The sequence below is a fragment of the Phacochoerus africanus genome, chromosome 14 (assembly GCF_016906955.1).
Source record: "Phacochoerus africanus isolate WHEZ1 chromosome 14, ROS_Pafr_v1, whole genome shotgun sequence".
Taxonomy (NCBI): domain Eukaryota; kingdom Metazoa; phylum Chordata; class Mammalia; order Artiodactyla; family Suidae; genus Phacochoerus; species Phacochoerus africanus.
Genome location: NC_062557.1, coordinates 16,941,925 through 16,956,048, shown reverse-complemented (window position 1 = coordinate 16,956,048; position 14,124 = coordinate 16,941,925). Strand labels below are relative to the sequence as shown.

General features: G+C 40.3%; 1 protein-coding gene across 7 annotated transcripts in view; it reads right to left on the bottom strand.

Moving 5' to 3' along the window:
• The window catches only part of CDC27 (cell division cycle 27), a 68,327-nt gene extending 56,244 nt beyond the window's left edge, over positions 1 to 12,083 (bottom strand). For 4 of the 7 annotated variants that reach the window (XR_007131713.1, XM_047757268.1, XM_047757266.1 and 1 more), the window contains exons 1-2: positions 11,910 to 12,048; positions 1,293 to 1,368 (exon numbers count right to left, since the gene is read on the bottom strand). Coding sequence is in view for 6 of the 7 variants with exons in the window: in XM_047757268.1 (XP_047613224.1) it covers positions 1,293 to 1,368; positions 11,910 to 11,936 (103 nt within the window). In the remaining variant the exon portion in view is untranslated. Of the gene's footprint in view, positions 1 to 1,292; positions 1,369 to 11,909 lie in introns of all 7 variants that reach the window. The other 3 variants (XM_047757270.1, XM_047757267.1, XM_047757265.1) reach the window with 3 other exon arrangements.
• Positions 12,084 to 14,124: the final 2,041 nt, after the last annotated feature.

Sequence of the window (14,124 nt, the reverse complement as noted above, 5' to 3'; positions counted from 1 at the left end):
GTGGTGTAGGCTGGCAGCTACAGCTCTGATTCAACCCCTAGCCTGGAACTTCCATATGCCATAAGTGCGGCCCTTTTTAAAAAAAAAAAAAAAAAAAGAAAAGAAAAAGTAAAAGAGAATTGGTTGATTTGGGAGGGGGAAGGGAAGAGGCAAGGAAGGATAGATACGGGAAAATCAATTAGGAAGCTTTTCTAGTAAGAGAAAGTAATGTCTTAGATTAGGGTGGGAACATTATGAATCTAGCTTTGCATGAATTGAGTTTGATGTGTGTGATGTTTGTGTGAAATAATCTCAGTCAATGAATTGAAATAGTTGAATCTCGGATAAAAAAAGTTCACTGGAAAGAACAAGGTCTTAATTCATTACACATAATGAAATGAAAACTATGTGATTACAAAAAAAGAAAAAAGCTGGAGTTTCTGTTGTGGTGTAGTATCCATGAGGATGCAGGTTCAGTCCCTGGTTTTGGTCGGCAGGTTAAGGATCCAGTGTTGCTGTGAGCTGTGGTGTAGGTCGCAGATGCCGGTTGGATATGGCATGGCTATGGCTCTGGCACGGGCTAGCAGCTGTAGCTCCAACTTGACCCCTAGCCTGGGAACTTCCAAATGCTGCAGGTACGGCCCTAAAAAAAATGAGAAGAGAAAAAAAAAAATGAATAATCTGGGGCAAATATGCAATAAATAAGACAACAGCTCACAGCAACAGGAATAAATTCAAAACATACACTTGAGAAAATACCCAGAATTCTTCATAGTTATAAATATGCAAGACAAAATACCTCAATTTTTTTTTCTTTTGCTTTTTAGGGCTGCACCTGCAGCATATGGAAGTCCCCAGGCTAGGGGTTGAAGTGGAGTTACAGCCACCAGCCTACACCACAGCTACAGCAATGCCAGATCCAAGCCACATTTGCAACCTACACCACAGTTCAGGGCAATGCTGGACCTTTGACCCACTAGGTGAGGTCAGGGATCAAACCCACATCCTCACGGATCCTAGTCGGGTCTGTTAACCTCTGAGCCATGATGGGGAACTCTGCCTCAATATTTTCAAGTAAGCAAAAATACATCAAAATGGTGAATCTGATACAAAACCTGAAGCAACTCTACAAAGGTATTAAAAGTAGCATGTAAGTGAGATACAGATACCAAGAAAGAAAAATTTTGATGAACTAGTGTCATCATAAAGATAAGACAAAAGTGATACCCAGAATCTTGTTACAGTCATAAAAAGTGACAGAATGCTTTATGTTTTTTCCTTTACAGTTCTATAGAAATGTGTAGATTACAAACCTTCTGCATATAGTCGTTCTGCGAGGAAAACTGCATCTCTGTAAGCATAGTGGTTTAGTGCTTGCCATATAGCAGCCTGCAAGTGGAGGGAAAAGAACATAAATATAGAAACATAAAGAGTTTCATGGTAACTCTTAGCAGATCCTTGCATGTAATACTCAAATCAACATGACTAAGTAATAAAACCTCAATGCCTACAGTGCAAACTCTACAATGTGTTAAATAAGGCTCTTTATAGTACGGCTCCTAACATAGCTGAATTTACTCACTCAACTCTCTATGAACTTTTAGACTTCTGTGTGTTTGTACTTCCTTTTCTTTCACTGGGGACTGTGGGCTCCATTCACCTACCTCCTCTTATAAACTGCTTATCCCTAAAGATCCAGCTTAAATAACACCTACTTCATAAAACTTTCTGAACTGGCGGGCTCTAGTACTCATTCATTTAATAAATATTTACTGACTGCCTAAAATGTGCCAGGCACTTTCTAGACTAGCAGCACAGTAACAAATAGTTTCTGTTCTCATTTGAGTACATTTTAGTGCTACTCCTGTCTAGATCAGTAGCTATCAACCCATGCTTGGTGGTGCTCTACCTCAAATTACTGGAAGCGGGGACTGAGTTTAGATATCCTTATTTTTAACCTTTTTACTGGTAAGCATGCAGGGTTCAGAACAGTTCTACTTTCTAGGTAAGTAGTTCTCTCTCCTTTTATAGTGTACTTTTTTTTTTTTTTTTTTTTTTTTTAGGGCCACACATGTGGTATATGGAAGTTCCCAGGCTAGGGGTTCAATCAGTACTACAGTTGCCAGCCTATACCACAGCCACAGCAACGAGGGATCCAAGCTGCATCTGTGGCCCACTATGAGAGGCCAGGGAATGAATCTGGATGCTCACAGATACTAGTCAGATTCATTTCCACCTAACAGGAACTCCCTATAGTATACTCTTAAAAAACTTATGAAAGCTTATGGACCTCCTCCACAGAAAAAAGCACATGTACATACATACAGAAAAATCTATATACAGCGTTAGGGTTTCACATATATCTTGGTTCATTAAAAATCACTGTTCTAGGAGTTCCCATTGTGGCTCAGTGATAACGAACCCAACTAGGATCCACGAAGACATGCTTCGCCACCTGGCCTCACTCAGTGGAATTAAGGGTCATGAGCTGTGTTGTCATGAGCTGTGTTGTAGGTTACAACTCGGATTCCGCATTGCTGTTTTCTCAAGCTCTCCATGCTAGCCCAATGACCTTTTAGCTCCTCAGACCTGCCAGGCTATCTTCCAGCCACAAATCCTTTAAACATATAGTTCAATTTGCCTGGCACACTCTCTCCTTTCCTTCAAACTATGCAAAATCCTAGTCATTCTTCAGACTTCTTTCCCAGGAAGGCTTTCTTTAGGACACCCAGATGAGATTAGGCAACCTTGTACATGCTATTAACACCAAGTACCTTTCCTTTGCGATGCTTCTTACTGTTATAACTTTACATTTATTTAGGAGAGTATGTGAGTAATGTCTTCCTCACTATTAATACAAACTCTAGAAAGGTAGGGACTAAATTTGTTTTGGCTCACTATATACTCCCAGCATTAATTATGTACTTTGAAAGTAGCTGCTTAAGTAACGAATGGTGAATGAATAAAGAAATGATCTTTGACTTCTGGCTGTCATTTTTATATGTTAGACTTAGCCTTAAGTTTTTCTGTATTCTTATCTGTTCAACAGTTAAGGATCTCTGGAAATCTCTATTGAAGAAACTCTGTAATACATAGAATTACCTTGTAATACAAATAATTACAACTAAATTGTTCCTTTATAAAACATGGAGAGTTTCTAAGAACCTACTGAAAGAACATGGTGTGTAGAAGAGTATACCTAGGACATAATGTTGGAGACTTGTGTTCACATTTGTGTGCCAGAGCGTTCCCATTGTGGCTCAGCGGAAAGGAATCTGACTAGTACCCATGAGGACGCAGGTTCAGTCGCTGGCCTTGTTCAATGGGTTAAGGATCCGGTGTTGCTGTGAGCTGTGGTGTAGGTAGCAGACCCGGCTCGGATTCCATGTTGCTGTGGTTGTGGTGTAGGTCACCAGCTACAGCTCTGATTTGACCCCTAGCCTGGGAACCTCCATATGTCATGGGAGCAGCTCTAAAAAGAAAAAAAGAAAAAAAATTTTGTGTGCATTTTCAACAATGTGATTTGGGGGGAATTATTTAACTTTTATCAGCCTCAATTTTCTCATCTGAAAAACAAAACTCTATTTCTTGAACTTGTGTGGATTAAATAAAATGATACATGTGTGGTGCTCTTATAATACTGACTGGCATACATTAAGCACTTAAAACCTTTTACTTTTCCAGTTCTTTTTTTTGCTTTTTAGGGCCACACCTGCAGCATATGGAAGTTCCCAGCTAGGGGATGAACTGGAGCTACAGCTGCCAGCTTACCATGGGCACAGCAATGCAGAATCAGAGCTGCGTCTGCAATCTACACCACAGCTCCTGGCAACATCAGATCCTTAACCCACTGAGTGAGGCCAGGGATAGAACCTGCATCCTCATGGATACTAGTTGGATTTGCTTCTGCTGCGCCAGAACAGGAACTCCTCCAGTTCTTAATATAAACAAATTCAATAAATACAATTTACAGTTTCTATTATAGAACATCTCCCATCATATCTGCCACAATTGTTTATTTTGTAATAAATAAGCCACAAAGGACCCCATGATTCGCCAGCTACATTAGTGCTACTCATCACCAGGAAAATCTGGCACGATTACCAAAAAGTCTTAGAAGTTTGTTTATGCATGCCATGCCTGTGGCATGTGGAAGTTCTACGGCCAGGGACTGAATGCACAACAGAGCAGTGACCCAAGTCGCTAAAGTGACAACACTGGAAACTTAATCTGCTCTGCCACAAGGGAACTCCTCTTCCTGTCTTTTTAAAATTAAAGAAATGAAATAGAAAAAAAAGTATCTATCCATTTCTGATTTAAACTCAAACTTTGCTCAGATCAGTATCATTCTTTTATCATCAAGTCTTAATAGGGTTAAAAAGGGATAATGAAAGCAGCCAACAAAAACTCCCATATATCCCAGAAGTAAAACTTGCCACTTAGAGAACCCCACACAGAGCTTCCATCACCACTCTGCTCAAGCACCTCGAAGTTCCTGGGTGATGGTATGTTTCTTTCTTTTGGGGGAATGAGGTGAGGAACGAACTATTCTCTAAGACATTGCAAACAGGTAGCTGATGACAGGCAGGGCTAAGATTAGCCATGGTTATTCATCTACTGCTCAACTGCTGATGTAAACCTGCACCTTAAAGAATATCACTCAGTGCATCACTTTAGGAGTTCTACAAATGAAGCCCAGATGGAGAAATGCTGCTAAGGTCATGAAGCCAAACAGAGCAACACCACCACCCATCCAAAAAAGTTTAAAAGAGAAATCCTACAGATTAAACTCATGGGTCAGTCCTAGGCTACACTGATTTAAAAGACAATGAAATCCAACTAGAACAAACCGTCACACCATGCACAAAAATAAACTCAAAATGGCTTAAAGACTTAAACATAAGACATCATAAAACTCATGGAAGAACATAGGCAAAACAGTCTCTGACACAATCACATAAATGTTTTCTTAGGTCAGTCTGCCAAAGTAACAGAAATAAAACCAAAAATAAACTAATGGAACTTAAACTGACAAGCTTTTTGCACAGCAAAGGAAACCATAAAAAAAAAAAAGAAAACCTATGGAATGGGAGAAAATAGTTTCAAACAATGCAACTGACAAGGGCTTAATCTCTAAAATATACAAACAACTTATACAACTCAACAGCAAAAAAACAAACAACCCAATTGAAAAATGGGCAAAAGACCTGAACGGACATTTCTCCAAAGAAGACATACAGATGGCCAACAACCACACGAAAAAATGCTCAACATCACTGATTATTAGAGAAATGCAAATCAAAATTAAAATGAGGTACCACTTCCCACCAGTCAGAATGGCTATCATTAGTAAGTATGCAAATAACAAATTCTGGCCAGGGTGTGGAGAAAAGGGAATCCTCCTACACTGTTGGTGGGATGTAAATTGGTATAACCACTCTGGGAAACAGTAGGAAGGTACTTCAGAAAACTAAATATAGAACTACCATATGACCCAGCAATCCTACTCCTGGGCACATATCCAGACAAAACTTTTCTTGAAAAAGACACATGCACCTGTATGTTCATGGCAGCACTATTCACAATAGCCAAGACATGGAAACATCCTAAATGTCCATTGACAGATGAGTGGATTAAGAAGATGTGATATATATACACAATGGAATACTACTCAGCCATAAAAAAGAACAAAATAATGCCATTTGCAGTAAAACATGGATGGAACCAGAGACCCTCATACTAAGTGAAGTAAATCAGAAAAAGAAAGACAAATACCATATGATATCACTTATATCTGGAATCTAATATAAGGCACAAATGAAACTATCTACAGAAAATAAACAACGTCATGGACATGCAGAATAGACATGTGGTTGCCAAGGGGGAGGGAGAGGGAGTGGGATGTACTCTAAGTTTGGGGTTAAAAGATGCAAACTACTGCATTAGGAGTAGCTAGGCAATGAGATCCTGCTGTATTGCATAGGGAACTGTATCTAATCACTTGTAATGGAACATAATGGAGGATAATGTGAGAAAAAGAATATATATATATGTATAGCTGAGTCACTGTGCTGTACAGCAGAAATTGACAGAACATTATAAATCAACTACAACCAACAAAATTAAAAACATAATGAAATCAACACCATAAAATTAAATGGCAAAGTTTCTTCCTTGTGTGCTCTTTTAAAACATGAAATATTATTTTAAATATTTAAATAAGCTGTACAACTAATTCAGACTTAAATATGACCACATAGATTGTTTTGTGTTGTTCTCATTTTTGTCAAAACAAAAGAAAAAGAAATTAGCTGTGGAGTTCTCCTCGTGGCTCAGTGGAAACGAATTTGACTTAGTGTCTATGAGGACACAGGTTCGATCCCTGGTCTTGCTCAGTGGGTTAAGGATTTGGTATTGTCATGAGCTGTGGTGTAGGTTGCAGACGTGGCTGGGATCCCGAGTTGCTGCGGCGCAGGCTGGCGACTACAGCTCCGACTGGACACCTAGCTTGGGAACCTCCATATGTTGTGGGTGTGGCCCTAAAAAAAAAAAAAAAAAAAAAGACAAAAGAAATGGATAATAAAAGCTCCAGAAAACATAAGAAGGTATGAGGGAAAAAAATCACTGTGTAATTTTCCTATTATGCATTACAGTCTAATTTATAGAACTCTAATTTAGTTCAAGTCTACATCAGTGATTCTCAGTCTGGGCAATAAAGCCCTCAACCCAGATGTTAAGTCCCTTGTAACGTGATTCTAACTGGCTAGCAAAACCTTATCTCTTCCTACTTTCAATTTCCATTTTAGCCAAGGATATAATTTTACTATTTTCTTGTTCCTTAAACTCCATTCTCAAGTTTGGGCTTTTGCTCATGCCATTCTATGCCAAGAATATTCTCTCTCTTCTCTACCAATTCAAACCCTTTCTATCTCCTAAAGCTTTAAGTTCTACTCCTTCAAGAGACCTTTCCCATTTTCTGTAGAGTCTACAAGGATCTCTCTCTCCTGAATTTATTATTATCTGTGTAATCAAATATATAGTGACATAACATTATCCAGTTGTTCCTGCTAAGCAACCTTATCTTCCCAATAAGACTAGACCCCTCAAAAGATTAGAGGTTATGTATCCACATTTCCACTGGTTGATTTCACAAATATCTCCAACTCAATTTGCTCACAACAGAATTCTTAATCGTCTTTCTCCAAATTTGTCTCCCTTCAAAGAACTCTCCGTTTATTAAATGGCATTCCCCAAAATGAAATCCAAGTAGTGTTCTTGATCCCCTCACATCCAATTAATTTCACATCTCATTGGCTCTACCTCCAAAACATCTTACTGTTGGAAATCACAATAACTCTGACTCAGGTCGTCAGTGTCGGAAAGTGAGACTCGTGGACAAGGAGGAATCTGGACAAGGCTCTTTACCTCTGCAGAAGGGCAGGGGCACTACAAAAAGTGTGGGCACATTCTTCCTGGTTGGCTAATTTGAAACAAATTGTTACTGGGAAAAGAGGTAAAGAGGAAGGGGGTTGCAGGGTTGATTCAGTGGAAGCCAGAGCCGGGAACAAAATGGAGTAACCAAGATTTCCTTTGATAGAAAAGACATTATGTTACTTTCCACATTATGAATTTACTTACCTCTTTCCTACTTCACTGCTAGGTTACCTTTCATCCTAAAACTGTTTTTGCTCTTGCCTTGCTCCTCCCTGACCTTTCACACACAATAGCCAGAGAAATCATGCCAATCTTTCAATGATTCCCCATTACCTTAAAATGAAAACTCAACTTTTATTTATTTTTTGTCGTTTTAGGGACACACCCACGGCATAGGGAGGCTCCCAGGCTAGAAGTTGAATCAGAGCTATAACCCCTGGCCTCCACCAGAGCTACAGTAACACTGGATGCAAGCTGCATCTGTGAACTACACCATAGCTCACTGCAAAGCTGGATCCTTAACCCACTGAGCAAGGCCAGGGATTGAACCTGCGTCCTCATGGACAATAGTCAGATTCGTTTCCGCTGAGCCACATAGGAACTCCAAAACTGAACTTCTTATAATGGCCTTCCATTACTATGCAACTCCAGCCACACTGGCCGCCTTTCACTGCCAAATTCTGCTGTCTTAAGGACTTTGCATATGCTGTTTGCTCTTAATGCTCTTCAAATTACTGCTGCCTTCTCAACCGTTGAATTTAGTTTCAGTGTTTTCTGAATAAAAAGGACTTTCCTGACTTTTTTTTTTTTTTTTGTCTTTTTGCCATTTCTTGGGCCACTCCCGCGGCATATGGAGTTTCCCAGGCTAGGGGTGGAATCAGAGCTGTAGCCGCTGGCCTACACCAGAGCCACAGCAATGCGGGATACGAGCCACGTCTGCAACACACACCACGGCTCACAGCAACGTGGATCCTTAACCCACTGAGCAAGGCCAGGGATTGAACCCGCAACCTCATGGTTCCTAGTCGGATTCGTTAACCACTGAGCCACGACGGGAACTCTGCTGACATCTTTTTTAGAAAAGATTTTAGAATATCTTTTACCTGTGCTTGGCACATTCCAAATGCATAACATGCTTTCCAATTTGATTTTTTTCATTGAGGCTTGTTCTGAACTTTCTGTTTTGTAGTACCTCCTTTGATGGTCTAATTGCAAACCTGACAACTAGACTTAGGTCAGGACTCTCCAATTAGGTCCCTCTCCTAACACCCTATTCATAGAGCCCTTCTTATCACAATTTATAATTACTAATTTGTGATTATTTGTCCCATGCTTTTTCTCTATATAAGCACAGAGGCTATATCAGGACATTGGTCTATAAAGGAATTATTATGTACTTGCAATGACTTCCTCCTCTGCCTCCTCACCTCCATGGCTCCTCAGTTAAGGTACTACGCAGTACTGTCTTCAAGGTATTACTATACTGTACCTAAATATAAAGCAATCTATTTTCCAAAAGAAAAGTTCACAAACAAATGTATTTCAGCTAACTCAAATATATATATTTTTTGGAGTTCCCATTCTAAAAATAGAACTATTAAAAGTCTTTTTTTTTTTGGTGTGTGTGGAATCATCCAGCACAATTTTCCTGAATATGCAACCTTCAAATCTAAGTTATTTGAAATATGTACCCTTTGAATCCACGTTAGATGCTGTCTCAACACATCTTATCCCTAGCCAAAAGTATTCTTTCACTATCTAATGACCTCTAAAACAATATTATATGTGTAAAGCACCCACTTACTCTGCTGCTTATTAAAGTGATTTACAAGACCTTTTTTTTTTTACAACTTCATCTAACACTTCTAATAGTGATGTCTTACTCCCAGGAATACTGATAAATCTATATAAAATGTCATTTAAAAAATAAATTTCATCAGATGAATTTTATTAAGATCCAAATTAACACTGATTCAAGTCACTTAGGCTAATTTATCTCCCAGTTACTTTAAAAATAACTGACAAAAATTTCTGCCTCATAATAGAGATTTTTGTAAAGACTCAAATATAAAGTAACACTTTTCTAAGAGAGATAATTATATTTAGGCTTATAAGGTTTAAATCAAACTGGCTACTCCATGCTAAAACTTTAAAAAAGAAAAAGCAAAAAACAGTTGTTCATCTTTTCTCTCAATTTTTTCCAAGGAGGCCTAATAATACCTTGAGCAGAGATATCCCTAGAAAGGAAATACCTTCTAACTTTCATTCCTTCACAAATACATGCAATCACTTACTAGAGTTTTAAAAAGAGTATCTTATGTAGCTGTTCTATTTTTATTTTCTTTTTTACTAATTCCTTCCCATTTTCAGCACTATTCCTATCAGTTGATTTTTATCATTGTAGCCAAAGATCCTATTGCTCCAGATCCCTTCTTGAATGGCTTTTTCTCATAGTAAAAATTATAACCAAAATTCTCACCTAGCTCTATCTTCAATCATCTTACCACTGTGCCCAAATCTAATAAAGGTAGTATAGGAAAAAAAAAAAGACCAATTTGACCTTTTTTGGGGGGGGTCTTTTTGTCTTTTTAGGGCTGTCCCCACGGCATATGGAGGTTCCCAGGTTAGGGGTCCAATTGGAGCTACAACTGCCTGCCTATGTCACAGCCACAGCAATGTGGGTTCCAAGCCGCGTCTGCGACCTACACCACAGCTCACAGCAATGCTGGATCCTTAACCCACTGACCGAGGCCAGGTATTGAACCCGTGTCCTCATGGATGCTAGTTGGGTTTGCTAACTGCTGAGCCACAAGGGGAACTCCAAGACAAATCTGACTTTTAAGCCTTAAAAATACCCTAAATGCTTTAGAGTTAAGAGTACTTTAAAGAAAAAGAGGAAACTCGATTGGTACTATCAAGGAATTGGCTACATATTTTATGTTTTTATGTAAGTTTAAATTGTTAATAAATAGTTGTTATAGGTTAGTAATAAAACTAGTTTATCATTTTAGAAGGGTTTGGGGACCAGAGAAGGCAAATATATCATTAATTATTAAAATTACAAAAATCTGAAGCAGAAATTAAACGATTTAAGTGATTTGCTTATCCATTTAAAAAGGTACAGACAGTAACTTCCAATTTCATGTTAGGCTTCAAAAAAAAAAAAAAAATCTTAAAAAGGGACTCTTTACTAGTAAGAGAAAAGTGATGGAAGGAAATAGCTTTGAAAGCACCAGTATAATGTAAAAACAGGTAAACTTCCAGGATAGAATCTCACATTATATTAACTAAAAAACTAATAGTTGCTATACAGAAAAGAGCTAGAGAAAGAGCCAACTAGGAGAAAATAGTATTTCATCCTGTGAAGAAAAATTAAGGAAATATGGAAGGAGTGATGTATTAAATTTTTTACTATGTGATATCAATAGTAGGTAGTGAATAGGCCTATTAAGGGCAATATGAAAGAACTTCTAAAATTGGTTTCTTTTTTTTAACTTCAAAATAAAGAAAGTCCCTGACTCAAAGACAGTAGTTGATAAAGGTCAACTCTTTTAATCAATTCAAAGATCATAGGGTAGGCTGAAAGTCTCCCAGACCTGGTCCATCACCAAGGGACAAAAGATTCAGTTTCTTCAGATGTCTGGGGGGGGGGCGGGATGACTTGGCACTGCATCATCACACACTTAAAATCCAATAGGGTTCCTTCCAAGCCAATGGAGCACTTTGCATCAAAACATACCCTGGTGTGGTACGGACGGAAAAATCATTATCTGCCTTTCATTTCCTGAACGCCTTATAAACACGTACAATAAACACTCCTGATTCCCATCATAGGTCATGGAAAAAACCCAACTTGCCGTTTCCACCCTCTCCCCTTTAATAGGTGCTTGCATCTCAGCACCGGGCCTTGGAGTTCTCGACGGAAATCATTGTCCAGAAGGAAGTTACTGGGCGAGAAAAGCAACGTGGGTTACAAAGTCTGTCACCGAAATAGAAATTAGTATTAAAAACACCGATCCTACCCTCCCTCCACCTACTCACAAAAAAAAAACAAAAACAAAATCAAAAACAACACTCTCCCCGCAAACTTGCCCCACCATTATGAAGATCCTGCAAACGCTGATCAAATATGCTTCCCAATCACCCTTCAGGCAAGAGAGCACCTGGGACTAGTTTTCCGCCCCCTCATCCCAAACCCGTCCCGGGCCCGGCCCCTAGACTGACAGAAGGGGTTCGCTCGACGTTGGCCTGGAAGGGAAAGGGGGTCTTATCAACGAAACCCGCTCCTGCTGGGGGAAGAAGTAATGTAGGGCCAGAGGTAACACGCCTTAGGTTGCGGGCAAGGCTTCGGAACTGACGAGAAGACAGGCAGAAGCCGGCGAGAGGGGAGGCGGGAGAAGCAGCCGGGCCTAGGCCGCACCAGGCCGCGAAGTGGCCATACGCTGCTTCCAGACCAAGGCTGCGAGCCAAGCCTCAGCGAAGGGGGTTACCATTACCTGGACGGGTTCCTGCAGCACCGTCATCCTTGAGGCTCAGGCCCACTTTCTGCAGTGCCTCAGGCCCCCCCCCGTAGCGGCTCCGGCCCGGCCAGCCCCGGCTCATTTAAACTCACCAGCGACCGTTACCGGGGGATGGGGGAGGCCGAGCGATTGCCGAGTACTTCCGAAAGGGACACGGAAAAACCCGAAGTGGAGAGACCGGGGCGGGAGCCAGACGGAAATGACCGAAGGAAACCGGAAATACCCGAGGTGTATCGACGGAGGAGGAGACCGTTGCCGGAAATTGTCGATGATTACCGGAGATTACCGAGTGTAACCCAGTGCGTAGGTTCCACTTCTACGCCACGCCTTCACTCACGCACGCCACGCCCCCCATCGGCCACCCTAGGGCACGCCCAATCCGCAACCAGTAGGCTGGGCATGGCTGCAGGAGTCAGCTGGGATCGTTACGTGACCCGGTGGCCGCCTTGCTTCTCCGCTCAACCTTGCTGGATTAATTGGTGCGCTGCAGATTAAGCAAAGGGTTAAACCCAAGAGTTTGGGGTTGACTTTAGTTAAACAAGAATTATCTGTATTTTGAGTTTAGGTCATTCATTCATTCCAGAACTATCCATTCAAGGCTCAAAAGGAAAACAGGAAATTGGAAGGATTGCCACCCCCGAAGATTTTGTAGGACCCCGGTCCTCAAAGAGATTATTGTCTATTTAACGGAAAAGTAATGTAACAAAGAATAGTACATTATATGGTGACGTGAGCATTCAGGAGAGAGGAAAGGGAAATTAATTAGGATTGAGATGAGGAAGTTTCAGACTGGTTTCGAAGGATGGGTAGAATTAGAAGAAAGGAGAAAATAGAAGGAAGTAGAATGAGATCTGGTACGTTAACTGGAAATGATTATTTAGGTGGCCAGATCATGGAAAAATCTCAGGAGGGAAGAGTTTTTTATTCTTGATAGAGGCATTGTGGTGTATTGGGAAATTCAGAGGCTTAGTTTTGAATTTTATCTCTGGCACTAAATTGTATTAGGTCCTTAAGCAAGTCACAACCTCCCTGAACTTCTGTTGCCTTAGTCTGAAAAAAAAAGCAATTAAGAGAACTAAATGCCTTAAAGTATGTGACTGTGTCTAACAAACTGTAAGAGGTTCTCAAATTTACTTCCTGCTCCCTTTCCCCCCAGAATGTGTGAACAGGGAACTATCAAAACTTTATTTTTTGGTAGATGAGAAAAAGTCTTTGCAATATTTTTAAATTCAAGTATAGTTGATTTACAATATTATGTTTCAGGTGAACAGCAAAGTGATGCAGATATATTTACAGATTATTTGCCATTATAGTTTATTACAAAATATCAAATATAGTTCCCTGTGCTATACAGTAAATCCTTGTTGCTTATCTATTTTGGGTATAGTAGTTTGTATCTATTAATCCCGTACTCCTAATTTCTCCCTCTCTCTCCCTTCCCTCTTTGGTAACCTTAAGGTTAAGGAAAACATTTGGGTTTTATTGTGTGTTTGATTGTTTGCTTTTTAGGGCTGGCCACATCTGCAACATATGGAGGTTCTGAGGCTAGGGGTCTAATCAGAGCTGTAACCGCAGGCCTACGATACAGCCACAGCAACTTGGGATCTGTGACCCACACCACAGCTCATGGCAATACTGGATTCTTAACCCACTGAGCAAGGCCAGGGATCAAACCCAAGTCCTCATGGATGCTAGTCAGGTTTGTTAACTCCAAAATGTGATGCTTTTAAGTGAGCATAGCACTCCAGATTTTCTTCAAATGGAGTTCGGAATGCAAGAGGACAGGCTTTTATTTTCTGGATTACTTCTATTAAGGTGGACTAAAGTTGTATTTGCATTTTATAACAGTCAATGACACGGTTTGTTCATGCTAAGTTTTTTGTCATTTTTTTTAGGGCCGCACCCAGGGCATATGGAGGTTCCCAAGCAAGGGGTTGAATAGGAGCTGCAGCTTCGGTCCTACACCACAGCCACAGCAACGTTAGATCTGAGCCGCATCTGCAGCCTACACCACAGCTCATGGTAACACCAGATCCTTAACCCACTGAATGGGACCAGGGATCAAACCCACGTCCTCATGGATACTAGTCAGGTTCATTAACCACTGAGCCATGACGGAAACTCTGGTTTTTTGTCCTTTTACATGCACAGCTCTTTTTTACACAACACGTGAAAGTCTTGTATTTGTGCA